The 19,481-nt window shown below is 43.6% G+C and overlaps 1 protein-coding gene across 1 annotated transcript in view; it reads left to right on the plus strand.

Annotated features, from left to right (window-relative positions):
• Positions 1–19,481, plus strand: part of LOC311133284 (ras and Rab interactor 2-like) — a gene marked incomplete at its 5' end in the record, with an annotated part of 84,851 nt that overhangs the window by 52,258 nt on the left and 13,112 nt on the right. The window contains 4 exons of the mRNA XM_084166772.1: positions 1,500–1,611; positions 3,533–3,605; positions 10,452–10,543; positions 16,917–18,494. Of these exons, the coding sequence (XP_084022898.1) occupies positions 1,500–1,611; positions 3,533–3,605; positions 10,452–10,543; positions 16,917–18,494 (1,855 nt within the window). The remainder of the gene's footprint in view (positions 1–1,499; positions 1,612–3,532; positions 3,606–10,451; positions 10,544–16,916; positions 18,495–19,481) is intronic.

Genomic DNA, 19,481 nt, shown 5'->3' on the forward strand with positions numbered 1-19,481 from the left:
ACAGGCCGAATCCAGCCCATGACACATTTCAATTCATTTTGGCCCGCTTCCATACCACCTGTAATGCGCTGCACTACAAGTCACAGCAAGCACTGCCAACGTGCTGCACGCCAAATGGCAGTCTCCCCTTTCCATAGAGGGGTCATATTAGTTAGTAGGCCAAACCGTTCGGACACTACAGACGTTTCATGAGAAGACCGATTTTCAGGATGTCTCCTGGTCTGACAAACAGCGCTGTAGCTCTGCCACTTTCCAACGCAGATGCGGAAGGCCAACATAGGCAGATGCGGTGAATTGCGATACGGCCCATGCAAGAAACATCTCTAGCTTAAACTGACCGATTTTTATGGGGATTTTTCTATGTTCATTAGATTGACGGGTGGGTGTGTCAATAGAGATTATAGTGGTATTGTTTAGACGCAAGCCTCAGCCAGCACCCTTAAGATACTAGACACTGTATCACGGGGCGCTTAAATTTATAACAAAGGCAAGACCACTCACCCATCACTGTGATCTATAGCAGGTGCTCCCACACTTTTTTACTCAGCTTACTTACACTTTTGCAACTTTCAGGAGTAAGTTGAACGCTGGAGTGAGTTCCTTTAGGGACCCCCTGCGCCCCCCATGCCGAACCCTCGCGTACCCCAGAACCACTGAGTGTACAAAACATTTGGAACACCTGCTCTTTCCATGACATAGATTATCCAGACGAAAGCTATGATCCCTTATTGATGTCACTTGTTAAATCCACTTCAATCAGTGTAGATGAAGGAAAGGAGACAGGTTAAAGAACAATTTTTAAGCCTCAATACAATTGATACATGGATTGTGTATGTGAGCCATTCAGAGGGTGAATGGGCAAGACAACATTTTTAAGTGCCTTTGAATGGGGTATGGTAGTAGGTGCTAGGCGCACCGGTTTGAGTGTGTCAAGAACTGCAACGCTGCTGGGTTTTTCACGCTCAAACGTTTCCCGTGTGTATCAAGAATGGTCCACCCAAAGGACATCCAGCCAACTTGACACAACTGTGGGAAGCATTGGAGTCAACATGGGCCAGCATCACTGTGGAACGCTTTCCACACCTTGTAGAATCCAGGACCCAACGAATTGAGGTTGTTCTGAGGGGAAAAGGGGGTGCAACTAAATATTAGGAAGGTGTTCCTAATGGTTTGTACACTCAGTATATATGACATGATGAAGTGGCCCTCTCTTCCTATGAGAAGGCTGATGCACTGGTACATCTTTGTGTACAAAGCAGTGCTTGGAGTATTGCCTACTTATCTGTGATCCTCACTTACAAGGTCATCACAAACATACAAGGTCATCACAAATTTAGTCTCCGCTCTCAGCTGCTAGTATCTTTCACGGTACCTAAGGCCAGGATGGAAATGGAAAAAATCAAATGTTCCTATAATGCTCCTTGGTCTTGGAACTAGCTGCAAAATACGTTTTTATTGATGTCTGTGTTTCTCAATGGGCTTTTTCCCCCTGGCTGCAGACGTTTCTGGTGAGAAAGTCGACTACCCTGCAGAGGAAGGTGATCTCTCTGCGGATGCACCAGGACTCTGAGACACCCGTCAAAAATTTCCCTGTGACGGAGTGTCAATACAGTAAGCACGGCCTGTTAATTCCTATCTATTATGGATCTTTATCATCCAAATGTATCCCCATAGACCTGTGTTACTAAATGTATTGGGTAAAGTGTTATGAAATATAATGTAATGTAATATTTTAAATTGTATATAACTGCCTTGATGTTGCAGGACCCCAGGAAGAGTAGCTGGGATCCTTAATAAATACAAATACAAATTCTAATCTTCTCAATTATTAGCTTCTCAACACACAAAAAAAGAATTTTTCCTCTGATCATTTGAATGTTCTATTTGAATATATTATATCCCTTTTGCTCTAATTTCCCCTTGGGTTTTTCCCCCTTCTAAATCAACACCAGTGTTGACATGTTTCTGTCACAGTACAGTATGTGGCGTTTCTCTACCTGGGCCTCAACATTATTCTCTCTCTACTCGTGAGGTCGATGCAGAGAGCACTGGGAGTTTCCCCAAGCCTATTTCCCAATACTTACCTAGTGAACGTAGGTATGTGTTATGCAGTTTAGTCACACAAAGATTCACTTCTTAAACCAGGCTTTATATAGCTGCCTCTCTTTTGATGTTCTTGGGTTGAATAGAACAATCTGATTTAAGCTATTTGTTGGGTGTTGTCCCAGAAAATGGCTGACCAGGTATTTTGAATGGTTTCTTTCTTAATGTGATGTAGCCTGGTACTTGTGATGGCCTGTTGCAGCTTGCTCTCTGGTTCTCTGTAAACGGTTGTACTAGGTGTAGGCACACTCAGCCATGCCAGCCTGCCAGGAAAACACTTACTTCTCTCCTGAAAAAAGCCTCACTGAGCTAGGCAGCTAACTGGGCATTGTTTGGCTATGGAACAATCATGTTGTTGGAGAGTGGTGACGTTGTCCATATGTACACTGATTGGCTGGGCCTGGCTCCCCAGTTGGTGGGCCTGGCTGCCAAGGGGGTGGGCTTAAGCCCTCCAAGACCCACCCATGGCTGCACCCCTGCCCAGTCATGTGAAATCCATAGATTAGGGCCGAATGTATTTATTTCAATTGACTGATTTCCTTATATGAACTGTAACTCATTAAATTATTTGAAATTGTTCCATGTTGCGTTTTTATATTTTTGTTCAGTAAAGATGCTGATCTTAAGTCCGTTTTTTCCACTAACTTGAGTACTGTTTGATGCAGCAACAGTCAAGGATCCATGCTAGAAATTTGCAAATGTAGAGTACTGTATATAAATGTGGACATAATGTTTTCACATTGCACAGCAGACTTTGACATCCTGTTGCTCTTCTCAAGCTCAGAGTTCGTCCAAGTTAAGCATTAGTAATGGAGCTCAGAGTGTGCAGATGGGGACTGCTCTCGGCTCGCTGGCCTGCAGCTAGCTGATATGTCTGGATTTAACCCACTTCCCCAATTTCCCCTCTTAAATGTGAATCCACATTATCTTTCCCCCTCACTCACTCGCTCTGCCTCATTCTTTCTCTTCATCTTTGTATCACTTCCTGCATAACCCAATCTCAATTAAAATGTAAATTCTCTGTCTTTGTCCATCCCTCTTTTCCAGATCTGGGACAGGTTTATGGGTTATTAAAGACTTGTTGTATACAGTTGCCTTTGTGTCTGGCTCTTCATGCCTTGGCAAATGAACCAGCAAGGCACCAGATGTGTACTCCATTGTCTTAGTAGAGTGACCCAAACGTGTGAGCAACAGTTTTTCTACAAAGTTGTCTCTCAGTAGACCATAATGGAATGAAAAACATTGGGAAACAGTGATAAGTTAACTACTCGCGATAATGCTACTTGTGTGTGTATGGTATGTCACTGTAGTTCCCAAGTGAAAACATCACTCCTTCTCTCATCTAGGATTGTTGCCCTGCTGTTGTTCTGATTATGGGAATAGCCTATGGAAATGTCTCATGGTTCCTTAAATATAAATGTCTCCACAGCGTTCTCCTTGGAGGGATCGGGCCTCAGCTTTGCAGACCTGTTCCGTCTTGTGGCTTTCTGCTGCATCAGCAGGTAACACACACACACCAAAAAACTGTACCTTTCCCATCCCAGCTATAAATCACCTATTCCTTTTGAAGACAAACACATGGAGCCCAGAGGTTACTGAAAGAACCATGAATCAGTTAAAGTTCAGAGAATGGCATTTACTGGGCACCTCATCAGTTAATGTTATATGAGACTATTGCACTGTTTTCTTCAAAAACGATCAATGTCAGTCTAGTCTGCACTATAACAATTCCATTTACTAGTGTTGAGCAATTAACCAAAATGTCGTTTTTTTTGTTGGGGTGGGGGGGGTATTAAACAACTAATTTACTGACATCGGCTCAATTACTTCAATTACATTTAGTTCTGTTTTTTTGTGAGCCCAACACGCAGTTTTTCTATAGAGAAATCAAACAATTCATGAGAGAATTTAAGTCGAACTATGTGGGACGCTGAGTTGAAGGGAGCTGTAGTTTTCATTTAAGCAAATATTTCAGCTATTTCAGCGCAGAAACATGTTAATTAACTCAGTGGCGTGTATTCATGGATGCCAAGGGAAGCCAGGCTTCCCCAAAAAATGTACCAAGAAAAAAACATGCATCTTTCGTCTCTCCGTGTTTCATAATTTTCCTTACATTCGCAAGAGGCTGCATGTACAGTGTCTCACCGGAGAAAGCATCCGAGCGAGCGAAACAGTGCCCCTCTGTCTATGTATGTGTAGGCCATCTATCTGATGCTGTCTGGTCCAAAATAGAATGACATTGCTGTCGCCCATAGCATTGAATGCAAGGGCAGCCAGCGAGCATTTGGTCAAGCTCAACAGTGAATGGTCCTGGTGCACCAAAAAAGTGTCAAGGGAAGCCAGTTTGGATTTGTCGTCACTTCTATCAAATTACATCGAGAGCATACGTCATTGACAGAAACAACTTGAATTGTTGCAACCTGTTGTGTTGTTGTCCTCCAGTGGCAAGCTAGCTAGCTAAAATTGGCCCTTTCCTAAATTAGCCATGGATGGAGATAGGGTTTTGGACTTGTCGTTTTACTTAATTCTCCGTACTGGCCAATGATTATAACAGTGATTCTGATACAACCATTAATTAATACATTGTGCCCATGGCCTGAGATGATGGAAGTTCAATATTTAGCTAGATGTAGAAGGCTAATGTTAACTAGCTAACGTTGCCCATGGAAGGAAGTTAGGCTAGCGAGCAAGCATTTTAGCCAGGTAGCCTAAGACAAAAAATATATAGTGTGTACTGTATGACAGAGTGATAGACCATTTCGTCAACATGAAAGAGAGGATGGCATTGGCGTTTCTCTAAAAGTAGGGTGAGTCAACATGTTTTTTCTAATTGCACAAATGCGCACGCACACAGAAATCAGAAACATGGACAGCCACATCATATTTAGCTTATGTTGATTGGACTAAATTGTTTTTGGTATCTTTAAGTTGTCAATGTATTAGACTAAGCATAGGTGATTTGATGATGTTGAAGCTGAAATGGTGCTGGAATAGTGGAGGCAGCTCCTGTTTTCTTTGCGACTTGCGGTAACTCTCCATGGTTCTAAAGCAATAGTTGTTTAGTGGTTCGAAAATGTCGGAAATATCAACTTGATTGTAACTGTTTGTTACATGCTATATGCTTTGTGGACTTCACCGGACAGAGGTTGCGCTCCGGTTTTGTGATTAAACAAATGTGGTTGAATTTATTCTGCCACTGTCTTCTTATTGTCTCGGGCCTTAGGCCTATATATCATGGCCGCAAGGCATATGAACTAACAGGTTATAGCGCAAACAACGCAATTATCACAACACATAGGTTGTAATATGACCTTTTTTTTCTGGCTTGGCTTCCCCAGTGATTTTACCCACGCACCGCTACTGAATTAACTACAATGACCATCATCCATTGCGCCTGTTCTTTTCTGGCTCGGACAGAGATGGATACACTTTTACGCATATGCCGCCGCATGTGAGAGGAATGTAGACAACACAAGACAGTACGTGAAAGTATGCCTTATCTACTTTGAAAAAGTAGTACAAATATTGTAATACAGCTCTCCAGCATACTTAGGCAGGCTAGCCTAGGATGACTAAAGACAGTACAGTACAGAGAGACATTAGATGGTTGTCTGGCTGGCCAACCTGGTCTCAGAGCATTACATATTATTCTGTACGTAAATCCGAGACACTCCATTTAGTATGATATGTTACTAATTACAATTCGTATTATATGTTACAAATTTGCATAATGTACAATATGTTACGAATTAGCAAAACTTACGATATGTTACGAATTTGCTAAACGTATGGTATGTTACAAATTCTAGCTAGGTGGTTAATGTTAGCTAGGATAGGGGTTAAGGTTAAATTTAGGAGTTAGGTTAGTGGCTTACGGTTAGGGGAAGGGTTAGCTAAAAGGGTTAGGGTTAGCTAATATGCTAAGTAGTTGCAAAGTAGCTAAAAATTAGCAAGTAGTTGAAAAGTAGTGAATTAGCTCAAATGCTAAAGTTGTCCATGATGAGATTCAAACTCACAACCTTTGGGTTGCTAGATGCCCACCCACCCGCCCCAACCAACCACCCACCCTACTATGTAACCATCTGTCTTATGTAACCATACCAAACGTGACATATCATACACATTTCAGTGTCCCGGATTTACGTTTCCTATGTTACATCTAGTCAATGAGACCAGGCTGGGCTGGCTGGCTGCTACTGCCTGAGCAGAGATGAGATTACTTTAAGGAATGAAAAATTATAAAATCATCAAATACAACTAAGTAATGTACAGAACTGAAATATTTTATTATTTCATAGTAATTTCCTATTTTGCTATGTGGACCTGAAAGAGACAATGGAATATTTTCAATGTTTTGGCAATTGATGTTCACTATTTTTGGCTTTGGAATTTCCATTAAAAAGCTCTAATCATTTTATTGTCATTATTTCATAATGCATTTAATGTGTAAAAAAAAATCATAGAAATCGAAAACCATAATTATTTTAACCGAACAGTCCTCAAAAAGCACTTATCGCTCAGCACTACCATTTTTTACGTTGGTTTGGTTTGTATACAAGGGGTCACGAAAGGCCTTTTCTTTTGAAACTCGAGGCTATTCAAACTATGCTAATAATCTTGGATAAAACTTCGAGGTTGTGCTTGATTGAAAACATATTCCTGTCTGGTGGTGGTGAATGGCAACATGACAAGGCCACAAATCAACATGGGGGAGACAAGCAGGAATTGTCTATGAGGAAGAAGACAGGCCTTGTACTGTCTGTAGCTTGTGTTTACATATGGAGACAGGAACAAAACCGCAAAAACAAAACACAAGGGGTCGAAGATGATCATGAACTTCGAGTGTACAGTATTTTGACTGACTTTGAGCCAAATGTGTGCATGGCTATAAGATCTCAATTCTGTTGTGAATAGCAGCCTGATTCTGCTCTCTGAACGATGTTGGTTACATTTGTTGCCATGATTATGTTTGTCTTAGTCAATTAGAGCTTAAGAAATGTTTACAAACTTCAGACTTGTAAAAGTTATTTGAGACACAGGAAGAAACAGGGTGGGGTGCTGAGCCTCTTGGCCTGTGCTTGACCCTACTAAGGCTCGCTCGCTCTCTCTCTAGCTCGCTCTTATTTATTTATTTATAGTACCAGTCAAAAGTTTGGACACACCTACTCACTCCAGGGTTTTTCTTAATTTTTACTATTTTCTACATTGTAGAATAATAGTGAAGACATCAACACTATGAAATAACACAAATGGAATCATGTAGTAACCAAAAAAGTGTTAAACAAATCAAAATATATTTTATATTTGAGATTCTTCAAAGTAGCCACCCTTTGCCTTGATGACAGCTTTGCATTCTCTCAACCAGCTTCATGAGGTAGTCACCTTGAATGCATTTCAATTAACAGGTGTGCCTTGTTTAAAGTTAATTTGTGGAATTTCTTTCCTCCTTAATGCGTTTGAGCAAATCAGTTGTGTTGTGACAAGGTAGGGGTGGTATACAGAAGATAGCCCTATTTGGTAAAAGTCCATGTTATGGCAAGAACAGCTCAAATAAGCAAAGAGAAACGACAGTCCATCATTACTGTAAGACATGAAGGTTAGTCAATCCCGAAAATGTCAAGAACATTGAAAGTTTCTTCAAGTGCAGTCGCAAAAACCTAGCGCTATGATGAAACTGGCTCTCATGAGGACCGCCACAGGAAAGAAAGACCCAGAGTTACCTCTGCTGCAGGGGATACGTTCATTAGAGTTACCAGCCTCAGAAATTGCAGCCCAAATAAATGCTTCACAGAGTTCGAGTCACAGACACATCTCAACATCAACTGTTCAGAGGAGACTGCGTGAATCAGTCCTTCATGGTCGAATTGCTGCAAAGAAAGCACTACTAAAGTACACCAATAATAAGAAGAGACTTGCTTGGGCCAAGAAACACGAGCAATGGACATTAGACCGGTGGAAATCTATCCTTTGGTCTGATGAGTCCAAATTTGAGATTTTTGGTTCTAACCGCCGTGTCTTTGTGAGACGCAGAGTAGGTGAACGGATGATCTCCACATGTGTGGTTCCCACCGTGTAGCATGGAGGAGGAGGTGTGATGGTGTGGGGGTGCTTTGCTGGTGACACTGTAGGTGATTTGTTTAGAATTCAAGGCACACTTAACCAGCATGGCTACCATGCCATCCCATCTGATTTGCGCTTAGTGGGACTATCATTTGTTTTTAAACAGGACAATGACCCAACACACCTCCAGGCTGTGTAAGGGCTATTTGACCAAGAAGGAGAGTGATGGAGTGCTGCCTCAGATGACCTGGCCTCCACAATCACCCGACCTCAACCCAATTGAGATGGTTTGGGATGAGTTAGACCGCAGAGTGAAGAAAAAGCCGCCTACAAGTGCTCAGCATATGTGGGAACTCCTTCAAGACTGTTGGAAAAGCATTCCAGGTGAAGCTGGTTGAGAGAATGCCAAGAGTGTGCAAAGTTGTCATCAAGGATACTTTGAAGAATCTAAAATATAAGTAACACTTTTTTGGTTACTACATGATTCCACGTGTTATTTCATTGTTTTGATGTCTTCACTATTATTCTACAATGTAGAAAATAGTAAAAATAAAGAAAAACCCTTGAATGAGTAGGTGTGTCCAAACTTCTTACTGGTACTGTATATAAATACATACATACATACAGTGCCTTCGGAAAGTATTCAGACCCCTTGACTTTTTCCACATTTTGTTGCGTTAGTCTTATTCAAAAATTGATTAAATTGTTTTAATCAGACAATACCCCATAATAACACATTTTTGCTAATGTATACAAAAATAAAAAAGGGAATACGACATTTACATATGTATTCAGACCCTTTACTCAGTACTTTGTTTAAGCACCTTTGGCAGTGATTAGAGCATCGATTATTCTTGGGTATGACGCTACAAGCATGGCACACCTGTATTTGGGGAGTTTCTCCCATTCTTCTGTGCAGATCCTCTCAAGCTCTGTCAGGTTGAATGGGGAGCGTTATTGCACAGCTATTTTCAGGTCCCTCCAGAGATGTTAGATCGGGTTCAAGTCCAGGCTCTGGCTGGGCCACTCAAGGACATTCAGAGACTTGTCCCGAAGCCACTCCTGCGTTGTCTTTGCTGTGTGCTTAGGGTCGTTGTCCTTTAGAAAGGTGAACCTTCGACCCAGTCTGAGATCCTGAGCGCTCTGGAGCAGGTTTTCATCAAGGATCTCTCTGTACTTTGCTCCGTTCATCTTTGCCTCGATCCTGACTAGTCTCCCAGTCCCTGCCGCTGAAAAACATCCCCACAGCATGATGCTGCTACCACCATGCTTCACCGTAGAGATGGTGCCAGGTTTCCTCCAGACATGACGCTTCGCATTCAGGCCAAAGAGTTCAATCTTGGTTTCATCAGAGCAGAGAATGTTGTTTCTCATGGTCTGAGAGTCTTTAGGTGCCTTTTGGCAAACTCCAAGTGGGCTGTCATGTGCCTTTTACTGAGGAGTTGCTTCCGTCTGGCCACTCTACCATAAAGGCCTGATTGGTGGAATGCTGCAGAGATGGTTGTACTTCTGGAAGGTTCTCCCATCTCCACAGAGGAACTCTAGAGCTCTGTCAGAGTGACCATCAGGTTCTTGGTCACCTCCCTGACCAAGGCCCTTCTCCCCCGATTGGCCAGCTCTAGGAAGAGTCTTGGTGGTTCCAAAATTCTTCCATTTAAGAATGATGGAGGCCACTGTGTTCTTGGGGACCTTCAATGCTGCAGAAATGTTTTGGTACACTTCCCCAGATCTGTGCCTCGACACAATCCTGTCTCGGAGCTCTACGGACAATTCCTTCGACCTCATGGCTTGGTTTCTGTTCTGACTTGGTTTCTGTTCTGTTCCCACTGTTAACTGTGGGACTTTATATAGACAGGTGTGTGCCTTTCCAAATCATGTCCAATCAATTTGTAGAAACATTTCAAGGATGATCAATGGAAACAGGATGCACCTGAGCTCAATTGTGAGTCTCATTGTGTTTACATTTGCACAACTTTCTAAAAACCTTTCACTTTGTCATTATGGGGTATTGTGTGTAGATTGCTGAGGATTTGTATTTATTTAATCCATTTTAGAATAAGGCTGTAACATAACAAAATGTGAAAAATGTAAAGGGGTCTGAATATTTTCTGAAGGCTCGCTCTGTCTGTCTGTCTGTCACTCACTCACTCACTCACGACAAACACTAGTTATGGAAGGGCTGTTTGGTCACCCTAATGAAATGACTCACAGCAGGGACAGGGATTAATTCCCTCTTTCTATCTCTCTCATTCATCTCACATATTGACTCTTGTCTGCCTCTCTCTTAGGGATGTCTTGCCATTCACTCTAAAGCTTCCTGAAGCCATCTCTGCAGCCAGGACGCCAACAGACTTGGAGGAGGTGGCCAAGCTAGGAGCAGGTGAGTGTCCACTAGACTGATACTGTACATTTGTATCGATAATGCATATCTGAAGCATGAAGATTAAAAGTGTAGCCTCACTCTGTAGCTGGATGGTCATTGACTACCTGCTAGTTGACTGTAGTCGCTTTAGAAAAGTTTTGTGAGTACCTTAGGTCTAATCCCACATGCGTTCTGTTTAAAACCAAGCAAATGTTCTTCCTTAGGCTGTTCTTGTAAATCACATTTAACCACATTCTCCAAGTTAAATTAGTAAAAGCCCAAAATGACATGGCTCCATGAGTCACCCATAGGAACAATGCCTCTCTGAGGCATCAGTGCTGCTTGGCTGGGCGCATGATCAGGGGAGCACTGGAGCCCTGGAACCCTAAGTAGGCCTCACTGTGGTCTTAGACCTCTAACTCAGTCACTGTGCAATGTGCTCTCTGTGCCAAAGCCGTAATTTCGCTCTGCATCTGAAAGAGCCAATGTATAGGCCTATACTAGGCTCGTTGACACACTGATTTGATAACATACTTCCTTTGGTGTGGTTTCGAGTGATCTTCACACACAACAGGCTCACTGTGTAGCTTTTCCCTCTGATGAACATGAGGAGACTGCATTGAGACTTAAACAATGCTTGGGTTTGTCTGTGTGTTGAGGTAGATGCGCGTCAGTGAAGGTTCACATGGATTTGAATGACGTTCATATAGGTGACCATGCTCGATGAGCCGTGTGTAGGTAGGCTATGTCGCGTCACTAAAATATGGCTTTGGACATAACAAAAGACACCAGTGCTGAGTTATGACGTCTGGATCGGTAACCGTACCTGTGACATGGGTCTGATTCAATACAGTGGGGCTGTGTCAATCTATGCTTCAGAGAAAGTATACTTTCTTTCATTCTGTCTGTCTATTCAGCCATTTGTCTGGTTAACAGACCAGCAGAAGATGAGTTTGATTGAAAAAGAAGTGCACAGTAGCTGGACATACTAGCAGATGCTTGATAAATACGTTTTTCAAGCAGTGAACCATTAGCAGACATTTCTCTTTCTTTACCAAGAGGCTGAACTTTGGCAGTATTTATTCACTCTGTCATCAGCTGCCTGTATTTCAGGTTTCGCTCGCCTCATAGTCCTCAGCTCACCCTAGATTTTCCCAGCTGACAGTTTTAGACCAGAACATTTCCTCATTAGGCCACACCCTCCCAGTGCCTCAGGTGTGTTACCTGTGAGACAAGATTATCAAATAATGTAGCTAGCTAGCTAGTGTAACCAACTCGCTGTCATCAACAACACCAGGCACAGTCTCCACGTTTGAACGTGTGTCTAGAGTTGGATGTAATCCAGATCCTGGCCATCTGATTGTTTAACAACTTTACGGAAGCCCATTTTCACTAGAGTAACTATTTTCCGATCAATATGTGCATTGCAGATTAAGCTACTGCCAAAGATACACTGTGTTGTCTGGTGAATTAGTTTCGCATGGCCCGATTTGCCGGTGGGTGGGTTTGCTCCTTTAAAACCATTCCATTGGTCTTCCTAAGGAGAGGTGCCTGCCTGCCCGGGGTACCTGGCCATGCAAAGCGAACTTGCCCAGTCTTTTCCCAGAAAATGTGGTGCCACCACGTGTTAATAGGCAAAAGAGGGCATGAATTGTTGATATAATTGTAATCTAAAACAACCCCCACATGACGTATTCACTTGCCAAACTCCATTTTGGATGAGACTTTATGACCAAAATTATCCTATCCTATTTACACATTGTAGTCAATTTTGACACCTAGAATTAATGTTTCTGACTCATATGGATGCCACACAGGCCGTTTAAAACCAGAAGGAAGAGTGCCCCCTACTGGCCCTCCAATACCACTTCCAGCAGTATCTGGTCTCCCATCCAGGGATTGACCAGCACCGACCCTGCTTAACTTCAGAGGCAAGCCAGCAGTGGGATGCAGGGTGGTATGCTGCTGCCACCACGTCTTCTCAGAACTTTTATCAGAAATATCAAAGATCAAATACCACTGTGCTATCGTTGACAACGAACAAAAATGGACTGTAAAAGTAACTGATTCAGAAAACAAAGAGCTGCTTAATGAAAGAATAACGAAAAACAGCAAAGAAAAATAAGTCTGGAGGAGGAGTGGGGTAGGAAAAACCTTGACTGAGAGCTGGCGCGCGAGTGAGGGAGTGACTGGGGGAGGAGAGAATGCTGTGTTGACATTCAGCCCCTACGTACTCATTTAGCATGTGTGAGTCATAACATAGTCAGTGTGTGAGACAAGACAGCAAGGCTGGACAGAGGCAGCAGTGTGCTCTAAAGTTCTCACACTAGTAAAACTACGATAAGCTAAAATCGGAGCTGGTCTTTGTCTGCTGTAAATTGATGTGAGTACAGTAAGTCAATGTTTCTCTGCTCTTACATTGTGATGTGACCGTTGGCTGTGTCTGGTACGGCTTTGTCTTTTATTGTTCTATAGAGTCTGTCTAGTACAGCTCTGTTGTATGAGCACTTCAGTTGGACGTGTCTCATATAGCAGTAGGTTTAGTTCTGTCATAGAGTATCATTGTTTTGGTATATGGCTTTGGTTGCTAAGTCGGTGTCTGTGTACAGTAGTGTCCAGCGATGTTCTTCGTAAATCCTTTATGGTTATATCGTACTGATTGGAACGTTTCTGTTTTGGCATTATGCCGGTATGGTTGTATTTATTTGCAACAATGCTCTTGTGATGTAGCTAATAGGCACTGGCAACGTGGTATGATAACAGTAGCTTAATTGACTCGATGGTGTTATGTTGATGTGTATTGACATTGTTGTGTCTACTTCTTCTCAGTAGCTGCATCAGTGTTAATATCAGGCTATTGTAGCCTCGATTTAAAAGGGATAGTTCAGGATTTATCTACTTCCCCAGAGTCAGATTAACTCCTCGATACCATTCAATTTGTATGTATCTGCTCCAGTGGACATTTTAGCATGTAAATCTTGGTGGGGCAAACTCAAACATAAAAAAAAAAAAATGCATGCCCACAACACAACACTAAACAATTCATTAATTGCACTATGACAGTGACAAACGGTGCACACAAACTGTTAGGACCTACATAAAGCTGTCCCAACAGCTGAGTCCCAACAGCAGTCCCAACACCTTACCACTGCTACACCTGGCTATCAGCAGATCCTTGACTGGCAGCAAAACACTTTCAGCTGATATGGCTGACTTGCTTAAACAAATGTGGTTTCTACTGACAATTGAGATGTACAAACTATGGCATAAGGGGACGACGAGCGGATAAGAGGCAATCTGTAATTTCGATTAAGACATTAATGAGCGAGCTAGGACGGACGTAGTCAATATAACTATTTGTTCAGCACTTTTGAAATGTACAGCGACAGAATTCAGAACATGGGCTGTTCTTACAGTATTGTCCCTGTACACCAAGTCAGAACCGTAGGATAAATAAAGGGGGCATATAAACAGACAATGAAAGCTCTTACAATATTCGATTATGCCATTTCTCTAAAATAGGTTATAGGCTACATGTTCACCACCAAGTCAGAACAGAAGGTGAAATTAAGAATGGGAAAGGGACCAAATTATTAGGGTGAGGCACATTGGTTACTAACATAGCTACAGTATACATATCTCCCTGGCATATTACATCATTTATACAGCAGCATACAATACATTTATGGACTCACCTTGTTGTGCGGCGGTCCTTTGTGGGCAAATTTAGTCATCAAACTTTGCCATCAAAGTCTGGCATTCTCTGGATTTATGGTGCTTTCAAGACAACTGGGAACTCTAAAAACAAAAAAACAAGGCCAAATCATGACGTCAGTGATCTTCAGGTCGGAGCTCTAGAAAGAGGCCCGAGTTCCCGACTTGCAATTCTGAGTTGGATGACCGTTCAAAACTTATTTTCCCAGTCAGAGCTCGTTTTTTTCCAGAGTTCCGAGTTTCCAGTTTTGAACGTGGCAGAAGTCATGCTGGATTGACAGCATGGCCAATGTTGAATGTTTATAATTTTTTTGTTTGTTTGTATTTTACCCCTCTCTTTCTCCCCAATTTTGTGATATCCAATTGCGATCTTGTCTCATCGCAGCAACTCCCCAACGGGCTCGGGAGAGGCGAAGGTCGAGTCATGCGTCCTCCGAAACATGACCCGCCAAACCGCGCTCCATAACACCCGCCCGCTTAACCCGGAAGCACTAATGTGTCGGAGGAAACGCCGTTCAACTGACGACCGAAGTCAGTCTGCAGGCGCCCGGCCCGCCACAAGGAGTCGCTAGAGCGCGATGAGCCAAGTAAAGCCCCCCCCCCCCCCCCCCGGCGGCTTTATTAACTCAATGATTTATTTTTATTTGTATTGTTTGAAAACTGACGTGACCCGTATTAATACGAAAATAACATGAAAAACATATTTATTTAGCTGAACAGGTGGGGCTCAAATCAGGTGCCCTGAATGACGGGTCGCCACTGATCTGCTCCAATATGAGGGAAGTTACAGGTAGTTTCGCGAGCCAATGCTAGCTGTTCCTGTAGACTTCCAGTCATTGCGCTAAAGAATGTTAGCAACTTCTGAATGCAGAGACATAAAAATGGTATCCACAAATTCATCTTATACTGGGGAAGTACAGTACCAGTCAAAAGTTTGAACACACCTACTCATTCCAGGGTTTTTCTTTATTTGTACTGTTTTCTACGTTGTAGAATAATAGTGAAGATATCAAAACTATGAAATAACACATATGGGATCATGTAGTAACCAAAGAAGTGTTAAACAAATCAAAATATATTTTATATTTGAGATTCTTCAAATAGCCACCCTTTGCCTTGATGACAGCTTTGCACACTCTTGGCATTCTCTCAACCAGCTTCATGAGGTAGTCACCTGGAATGCATTTCGATTAACAGGTGTGCCTTGTTAATTTGTGGAATTTATTTCCTTAATGCGTTTGAGCTAATCCGTTGTGTTGTGACAAGGGGTGGTATACAGAAGATAGCCCTATTTGGTAAAAGTCCATATTATGGCAAGAACAGCTCAAACGACAGTCCATCATTACTTTAAGACGTGAAGGTCAGTCAATCCGAAAATTCAAGAACTTTGAAAGAAACCATCAAGCGCTATGATGAAACTGGTTCTCATGAGGACCACCACAGGAAAGGAAGACCCAGAGTTACCTCTGCTGCAGAGGATAAGTTCATTAGAGTTACCAGCCTCAGAAATTGCAGCCCAAATTAATGCTTCACAGAGTTCAAGTAACAGACACATCTCAACATCAACTGTTCAGAGGAGACTGCGTGAATCAGGCCTTCATGGTCGAATTGCTGCAAAGAAACCACTACTAAAGGATACCAATAAGAAGAGACTTGTTTGGGCCAAGAAACGCGAGCAATGGACATTAGACTGGTGGAAATCTGTCCTTTGGTCTGATGAGTCCAAATTTGAGATTTTTGGTTCCAACCGCTGTGTCTTTGTGAGACGCAGAGTAGGTGAACGGATGATCTCTGCATGTGTGGTTCCCACAGTGAAGCATGGAGGAGGAGGTGTGGGGGTGCTTTGCTGGTGACACTGTCAGTGATATATTTAGAATTCAAGGCACACTTAACCAGCACGGCTACCACAGCATTCTGCAGCGATACGCCATCCCATCTGGTTTGGGCTTAGTGGGACTATCATTTCTTTTTCAACAGGACAATGACCCAAAACACACCTCCAGGGCTATTTGACCAAGGAGAGCGATGGAGTGCTGCATCAGATGACCTGGCCTCCACAATCACCCGACCTCAACCCAATTAACATGGTTTGGGATGAGTTGGACCGCAGAGTGAAGGAAAAGCAGCCAACATATGTGGGAACTCCTTCAAGACTGTTGGTAAAGCATTCCAGGTGAAGCTGGTTGAGAGAATGCCAAGAGTGTGCAAAGCTGTCATCAAGGCAAAGGGTGGCTATTTTGAAGAATCTCAAATATATTTTGATTTGTTTAACACTTTTTTGGTTACTACATGATTCCATATGTGTTATTTCATAGTTTTGCTGTCTTCACTATTTTTCTACAATGTAGAAAATAGTAAAAATAAAGAAAAACCCTTGAATGAGTAGGTGTGTCCAAACTTTTGACTGGTACTGTATATAAAGGGCCTCATTGCCAAAATCCTGAACTATCCATTTAATGTAGAACAGTTACTTTGTGTTGATATTATATTACAGTATCATGTTACCCTGATGTTTCGCTGTTGTGTAATATCAGGATGACTCCGACAGCGTTTGACCAGTAATGTTATTGTGAGTTAGGTAATGTTGCCGTAATATTGGCATGATGTTAATGTAAAGTTAGTGTTATGTTACAGTAATGTTGCTGTTTTAGTGTCTGATCCTCTCTCTCTCCTGCAGGATTCTGTGACTCTGAACATTGCCGTAGGAGGAGTTCTGTCTCCTGGTTGTCCAGGACAACCACCCACGACCAATCACCTAGCCTGAGGCAGAGATCTGTTTCCACACCCCTGGTCACCCGCACCCCGTCCCAGCTGGAGTGTTCCCAGTCCAATAGGGCTCTCTGCTTCATCAACCCCCTTTTCCTAAAGGTTCACCACCCAGAGGGGGGCAACCACACCCCTCCCTCCTCCACCAGCCACAACAACAACCCCCAGCACCTAAACAACAACAGTACAACTACAGCTACAACTGTACACGTACAACAACAGCACTGTACCAGCAACCCAGAGCAACTTAACGACAGCCCTCAACCCCATAGCGACAGCCCTCAGAGTGATAGCCCTGGCAACAGCCCCCAGCATCATAACAGCTGTGTAAGTGTGAGCGTGAGCCTGGCTAACAGAGTTTCCCGCCCGCCACCTCCTCGCCCCCCACCTCCCTGCTGTGCCCCCCTTCGCCCTGCCTCCCCTCAACGGCAGCACAGCATGCCTGAGAAGATATCCTGGATCAACCCGCCCAAAGAGCCGGAGAGGGTGGGAGAGAGGGAGAAAGGAGGAGAGAGGGAGAAAGGAGGAGAGAGGGAGAATGGCAGTAGACTTCTCTCCCGCCTGGGCTCCTCTCTCAGCATCAGCCCTTCCTCTCCTTTCCTCTCCTCCTCTTCCTCTTTCCTCTCATCCACCCCTCCCAAGAAGCTCAGCATCAGTGCCCCCATCTCCATCCCCCTGTCCCTCCCCTCCCCAAGTGACGTCGACTGCCATCTTGCTCTCGATGACCAGACTATTGAGAATGCCATATCTCTCAGTCTGGCTAAGCTGTCACTGAGAAACACCACCACCCCCGATGACAACACAGAGGGAAACAGTCCGTCCACTCAAGACCAAGCCCGCACCCGCCGAGAGGAAGGAGGAGGAAGTGGAAGAGGCGGAAGAGAAGGGGACTGCGTCCAGCGCCTGAGCGACATGAGCCTTTCCACCGACTCCTCCACTGACTCAGTAGACTTGTCCCAGGGCTTCTTCCCCCCACTCCCTGAACCCAGCCCACCCACCACCAATAACCTGGTGCTGCCCCTCCTCACCCACCCCTACAGCAGCATGGAGGAAGACGATGATGACGAAGACGAAGCGGACTTCGGCGTGAGCCTGGAGAACGACCAAGACCAGGACCTGACCCTCACCCCTCCCGGGCTGCGCACCAAACGGCGAGCCAGTGCCGGGGCCATGGTCATCCAGCGGGCCCTCAGGGGCCACCTCCGTAAGATGAGTGGAATGTTCAACTCCCTCCTAACCCCTGAGAAACGGGCCATACAGAGAGTCCTGGAGCTGTCCAGGGATAAGGGCTCATACTTTGGCTGCCTAGTGCAGGACTACCTGAGCTTCCTGCAGGAGGGAGGGGGCAGCCAGGCCTGGCAGTGCCACACTTCAGGGCTGGAGCTGCTGCAGACGCTACGCCAGTTTATCACCCAGATGAAGAGCTACCTGCGGCAGAGCTCTGAGCTGGAGCCCCCCATCGAGTCACTCATCCCAGAGGACCAAATCGGTGAGTGGGGAGGGGTGTGTGCAAATATGTGTTTTTTATGTTGTCAAATAGTAGCAGAAATGTTGTATATCAGACCAATTAATGTTGATTACTGTTGCTAGTTGCTAATTTGCTAGACGTCACAGTAAAAATGTACGTTGAACTTCGAAGTTGTTCCATTGTCATCTTTGAAATGGTTAATTAGTTGACATTGCCACAACCAAACAGCTAATGAAAATATTAAACTATCAGATATGAAAATATACAAACTGGACAAGACTGTGTATGCCTATAGACAGGGCGAGAGCAGCTCAGTATGCAAGTCTGTACGCATGTGTGTGTGAGCTGGCCATTGTGGTCAGGATGATATATTTTTGTACCTTGATTTTGACAGGGAAGTCCTGTATCAAATCTACACCAATATATACACGAAAAGCAAAACATAATCATAGAAAACAAACACATTCTTCACTAAAAAGGTCCTCAGACTTTTGAATTGCCGTAGAGGCACCAATTCATCCAATTTTAGAGAGCCTTGGAGATTATTCCACAAGTAAGGTGCAAAAACACTAAAAGCAGATTTATGTAACTCCGTGGAGATGGAAGGGATCTCCAGAGTTAGCCATCCCCGATACCGGGTCTGGTATCTCATACATCTCTGTAAGCAACAATGAAGTAAGGTACGGCGAAAGTTCATGCAGAAGGGCTTTATAAACAAGAAGAGTGCAATGCATCGATCTACGAGACTTCAAAGAGGGCCAGCCTACTTTTTGATACAGAATGCAGTGATGTGTACTGAACCAATTTACAGTTCTTTGTAACACTGGCATGTCAAACACCTGCCTAGGGGAGGGGCTTAAAAATAGGCCAAGGTATTCATGTGTGGGCATTATTGGGGTTGGAAACTGGCTCAAATTGTAAACAGTGAAAACAAAGCCTTTTTCGGCTAGAGGATAATTCTGTGAACTAGCTAACATGAACTAACCTGTTCCCACTGGTCCTTTGGAA

The sequence above is a fragment of the Coregonus lavaretus genome (genome assembly GCF_964263955.1).
Source record: "Coregonus lavaretus genome assembly, chromosome: 1".
In the NCBI taxonomy this organism is placed as follows: domain Eukaryota; kingdom Metazoa; phylum Chordata; class Actinopteri; order Salmoniformes; family Salmonidae; genus Coregonus; species Coregonus lavaretus.